This window comes from Adiantum capillus-veneris, chromosome 7, assembly GCF_014529385.1.
Source record: "Adiantum capillus-veneris isolate H3 chromosome 7, ASM1452938v2, whole genome shotgun sequence".
NCBI classification, from domain to species: domain Eukaryota; kingdom Viridiplantae; phylum Streptophyta; class Polypodiopsida; order Polypodiales; family Pteridaceae; genus Adiantum; species Adiantum capillus-veneris.
The window spans coordinates 126,149,845-126,155,591 of record NC_140937.1 but is presented as its reverse complement, the minus strand read 5'-3'; the positions used below and the strand labels follow the sequence as shown (position 1 = coordinate 126,155,591).

Genomic DNA, 5,747 nt, shown 5'->3' with positions numbered 1-5,747 from the left:
TTACATTTGAGGGCCTCTTCAAGCAAGATGAAGGCCATGCTCTTTTACATTTGAGGGCTTTTCAAGCATAATGAGTTATCTTAAAATTCAAGTTTATTTGACTTGTTGTATTTTTATATTAAGCTTGTTTGATACGATCTATGATGTACCAACATTTTTTAATATGGCGTTCTTGTAGGGTTGAAGCATTAAGCGGCCAACGGCGGTGCAAATCAATTCATTAAGGTTGCCTTGATTTTTGCGATTTGCACTTTTATGCATTGATCTCAACTTTGTGTGCACATCTTTAACATTGTTTTTTTTTTGCGGTGTAAGTACCATGGACTCCAACTCAAATCAATTTTTCAACTCCCAATGGGAAGATGACGACCCTATTCTCTCCCAACCTTCATTTTCTCAATCCACTTTCTATCCATTTCCCCACCCTTCTTTCCACATGCCACCTTATGGCTACCAAGCCATGATGAACTCTCTCTCCATCTCTCCTAATTCTCCCTTTATGTTTAGACCCTTGAATTATGGATCTCAAATTCCATCACCTCATCCCTCTACTTCTCTAAATGCTCATAGCTCACATTCTCCTATGGCTACACACCCTTCTCATCCTTCGCGCCCTTTGAGTGCCACTAGTCCTAACTCCAATATGGAGTGCGCCCCTGATCATGTGGCATCCTCTCCATCACCCAACCCGACCCCTAATCCTATGCGAGCTTCTCAACCCAAGGCAAGCCGTGCCAAATCGTCGAAGAGGAAAGAAGTCGCCAACGAGGAGGTTGTGCTACAAAACCAAACCGCAACAAAGAAGCCCAAAGCCTCAAAGAAGAAGAGCACTATCGACTTGGAAGATGATGATGACGGAGACAACAAGAAAAGCAAGTGGAAAGATTGGTGGGTGGACCAAATCATTCATATCCGGGGGGGGGCATGAATGAGGATTTCAATAATCCCGGGAAGCAAAGGATTAATTTATGGACAAAGGTGGCTACTAAACTAGCCACCACCTACCATGACTTTGATAAAGATAGTGAAAATTTTTGCAAAAAGTGGCAAGCAGTATTGTAACAATATTGTCAGGACAAAGCCCATAACCCAATTTTTGGTAATGATAGGAGGCATATATGCAAATGATTCGACATAGTGGATGAATACTACCATGCCAGAGCCATTGTTACTCTTGTTAGCCATGCTTCTTCATCAACAATGGAGGATATTACCCCAACAAGTGGTGACACCTTAGAAGAAAACTCCTCCCCACATCAAGAGAAGACCCAACCCACCATGTCCTCAAGCCGAAAAGTCGCTCGAAAGTACGAGGAGTCCTTGGCCGAGATGGACGGTACAGGGAAACTTCTCTTGGAGCATCTCAAGGATACCGCTAGCCAGAATATTGCCTTGGAGAATGAGAGGCTCACTATACTAGCTGCAATGCGCATGACTATGAGTGAGTTTTTGAAGGAGTCTAGGAGGGGTGAAAAGTAGTTTTAAGTTTTCCATGTTTCACAGCTTCTATGTTTTTTCAAAGTTTTGTTGTAATTTGTCAAAGCTTCCAAAGCTTGCAGATTTTATTGTTGTGCTTCCGAAGGCAATCGTGAAATCTGGCCTTAGGGATATGTACATCAGATGGCCTTCAAGCTCTTGACTTGTGACATTGGCGCGTGAGTTTGAGGCTGCAAGAGGAATCCCCTTTGTTGTTGGTGTGATAGATGGTTCCCACATTCCCATCATTGCACCAAGGGACAACCATGTCGACTACTTCAATTGAAAAGGTTTCCACTCTATTTTGCTGTAACTAACCGTATCTGCTAATTGTTCAATATGGAATTTTGATGTTGGATGGGCCAGATCAGTGCATGACTCCTTGAATTTCACTAGAAGTGAGTTAGGACAAAGATGTGCAAAAGGGGAACTAGGCAACTATTGTCTAGTTGGTAATTGCGCTTATCCGGCACGGCCATATATGCTAGTGCCTTTCAAAGGGTGCAAGGAAGGGTTGTCACGTCTCAAGTACTACTAGAATTTCATTCAATCAAGTACAAGGATGCCAGTTGAGAGAGCTTTTGGAATGTTGAAGGAAAGGTTTAGAATTTTGTTAAAAAGATGTGACATGAATCTACGCTATGTGCCACATCTTGTAGCAGCTTGTCTTGTGCTTCACAACCTTTGTATTTTCCATGGAGAATCGTTTGATATGGAGTGGGTACGGAAGGCAGAAGCAGAATTGACGGGTCACGGTGGGCGTGCGGCAAAGGATCGAAGAGCAGGTGCTACATCCATGATGGAGCTTATGGCAACACAGGATATTGGAATAGAGGAGGCTATGGAGCATGCACAAGGCAACGATGAAAGAGGTTCCAATGACCTTGGAGTAGGCTCCAAGAAGAGAGACAGTATTGCAAAGGCAATGTACAAAAGAACATGCACGGATGAATGTGCAAGAAATATTTGGAAATGAGGCTTTAGAGGAAGTAGATTGCAAAGGCAATGTACAAAAGAACATGCACGGATGAATGTCCAAGAAATATTTGGAAATGAGACTTTACAGGAAGTAGATTCATCATCATCTTCAAGTTAGAGATTTTGTAACAAATGCATTCAATTTAATAATTTTTATGCTATGGTTTGTACTTTGCTCTATTGATGCAAATGCTTTTTTTTTTAATAGCAAAACTCACAATTGTGAGTGGATTATATTGAGCAGCCCAAAAAATTACAAGGTTTTGTCATGCTCATGTTAAGCCATGACAACATCCAAGGATCATAATTACAATGGCTATCAGGGCAGCCACCCCTACCACCCCGCCTCATTCTGATATCTTTTATTTATCGATGGCAAAGATTTTCCCGCATCCTAGGCATTCCATCTGCTGACAACAAGGCACAAGTAGTCCTAGACCAATCCTCCGAGTGTTGCTTGCGCCCGAGTGCCCATATTAGCACTTTGCTTTCTTGTATAATTTCTGCGAGGCTTGCCACCTCAAATCCTCCTTCAAAAACACGGTGGTTCCTTGTCTGCCATACATTATGAAAGAAGAAGTATCTGACGATCAGAGTGCTGACAAGGAGTGCAAGACTACCTGAATTTTTCCCTCCAAGGCATAGGTCAGTCTTGAAAAAACTAATTTTCCATGTTCTCTGGACGCACTTTCATACTTTCCCTACTAGGCCTTTTATAGCTGGACAGTCCATGAATAGGTGGACCAGATCTTCACTAGCTAGCCTGCACCCCAAGCATCTATCTGACCCAATCCCTCTCTCCTGAATCTTCACCCCCATCGGTAAAGCACCTCAAAAAACCTTTCATAAGAAAACCTTCATGTACTCCGGAACCTTTGGCTTCCAAATTTTCTTCATTACATACTCCCACATTTCCTCCGGCATTGCTTTTTCCATAGCTTGTTAAGGGGGCTAGACCAATTCTTCTTTTGCATCATTGTCTAATAAATGCTTTTAGTATGGGGTTTTCACAATAGACTGCTTCCGGGCCATTTCCAGGCATTCCAGTCCAACTCCGAATCACAAATTGGCATCACTAGATTGTCAAGCTCTTTCATCACTTTGTGGACAAGCAAGACCTCCAAGCTATTAAGTTGGTATTGGGCAACCATAAGGTCAATGGTTTTCCAAATCTTGTTGCCACTGTCCCAAAAGTGCTCAAGCCAGTTCAGACCCTTATTATTTAGCTTCCTGGCTGTCTCAATCCAATAGGGAGTTTGTGGCGGATCTACCACTTTGGAGAGCCACGGAGACCAATGCAGGATGGAGTTCTTGAAGTATCTGGCTTCTTCCCCCACTTTAAGACTCTTGCTGCTCTATTGCATTTTCTTACCAATGCTCCTGAACTGCCCCCCAATCTTAAGGTAGACCACGCTGGGGCTAACAGTTTGTCATGAATCTCCACCCCTCTCCACTTTCCACCCTTTGAGCCAAGTTTAGCTGCTTCTATCATATCTCTAATCATGAAAGCCCAAACTTGATCCTGTTTAGCCAAGGAAACAACAAATTTGGCGCAACAAGCTTCTGCATGGGCTTGAGGGTTGAGAATTCCGAGGCCTCCTTGATTCCCCGGCCGAGAACTGATTCCCAACGGGCACATTGCCATGGCTTGGAAGATTTCGTGTTATTTTTCCATAAAAATATTTTTACTGGTTTTAAGAACTCTTTCCGGTGACACTTAGCCATCTTGAGAAGAGGGCTAGTGAAGGCAATATAAGGAATTATAAAGGCATTCATCACTCTTATAAGACTTGGGAATGGGAGAAGAGCATACTCCCACCTACTCATTTTTGTTTTGATTTTTGCAAGCACCCACTCGAATCTTTGCTTGTGAGTTACATCCACCCCCAAGCAGGCTCCTAGATGTCTAAAGATATTCCCTTTTGTGACAATCTCCCCCGACCAGACAGAAGGGTCAAATGATTCATTTTCCGATAGGGAAATCATCCTTGACTTCTCTATATTACAATGGGACCCTGAAGCTACTTTATTGATGCAAATGCTAAATGCTTCTACCTTTCACTCTTTGTTCCGCCGCCGCCCAATGTTCACACAAGCCGGCGAAAGAAAATCGAGTGACTTTTTCTTCCACCCTCTATGTGAACAAGTGGGTGTTGGAAGTTCTCTTCCGCCGCCTTGATGTGAACCTAGCTTAATTCGAGCACAATTATTGGGCTTGGAGGCAAACAAACTAAGACCAAGAAAGTATATAGGCTCCCGCCACGCGCGCGGAGCCAAATCCAAAAAGTTCCTAGCTAGCTCTACATCGATGTCGATCGATGCCCTTGAATTGCGCTCTCCTAAAGTTGTGTGTGTGTGTGTGTGTGTGTGTGTGTGTGTGTGTGTGTGTGTGTGTGTGTGAGTGAGAGAGAGAGAGAGAGAGAGAGAGAGAGAGAGAGAGAGAGAGAGAGATCAATTGCGGTGGTCTGCTGAGGCTATATGTTGCTGAGATCAGCTGCTGTAGCTGGTTTCACCCTTGTGACTGCTTGCCCTCGACTTGAAGGTCACCCTCACATCGTCGACTCTGGCTGCCACGCTAGCTTCAGGATTTCTTTTATGAAAAAGTGCTTAATTTGAGGTTTTCTTTAAAAGCTATTCCATTTTTTGATGGCCTTCAGACCATATACTATCATACACTAGTATAGCCGGTGGCTTTGCTGCCTCTCTCTCTCTCTCTCTCTCTCTCTCTCTCTCTCTCTCTCTCTCTCTCTCTCTCTCTCTCTCTCTCTCTCTCTCTCTCTCTCTCTCTCTCTCTCTCTCTCTGCGTCACTGTGTTCCCGGACGCTACAGGCGACACCCACCGGATGAAGAAACTTCTGATGCGCGGCAGGGGGGGAACCGGAATTCGGCGATGGCATGGCTCCTCTTACCCTTAACCACCCTTCTTTCCCATTTCTTGGTATCCTTCCATCCATATCTTCTCTTTTCTTGTCTGCACTCCCTTGATTCACCCTTTTGCAAGGTGCTTAAGCTCTTGCCTCGGGAATGGCGTCCGTCTCTCTGACGGCACATACCCTCTGGTCAAGCTCCTTCCGAGATGCCATTGACTTCAATGGTGTGGTTTCTTTTTTTAAAAACACAAAACAAAATGGTGAATAGGTCTCTCTCTCTCTCTCTCTCTCTCTCTCTCTCTCTCTCTCTCTCTCTCTCTCAAAAAAGAAACAAATTGACCCATTTATTCACTGTCTGAGCATGGCTTGAAAGTTGAGGGACTAAACTTTCCGCCTCAGAATTTACAACAAAAATCAATCACC

The 5,747-nt window shown here is 43.9% G+C and overlaps 1 protein-coding gene across 1 annotated transcript; it reads left to right on the top strand.

The window, feature by feature from the left end:
- The first annotated feature begins 319 nt into the window (after nt 1-319).
- Nucleotides 320-1,479, top strand: LOC147454578 (uncharacterized). Its single transcript, XM_086517056.1, has 2 exons — nt 320-888; nt 1,182-1,479. The coding sequence occupies exons 1-2, from the start codon at nt 320-322 to the stop codon at nt 1,477-1,479; spliced, it is 867 nt and encodes a 288-aa protein (XP_086373182.1).
- Nucleotides 1,480-5,747: the final 4,268 nt, after the last annotated feature.

What these genes read in the sequence shown, in the direction of transcription:
- LOC147454578 (XM_086517056.1), top strand. Translation starts at nt 320, where the DNA reads ATGGACTCCAACTCAAATCAATTTTTCAACTCCCAATGGGAAGATGAC. An exon ending in AAAAGCAAGTGGAAAGATTG is followed by an intron (nt 889 to 1,181) that starts GTGGGTGGACCA and finishes TACTCTTGTTAG; the next exon opens with CCATGCTTCTTCATCAACAA.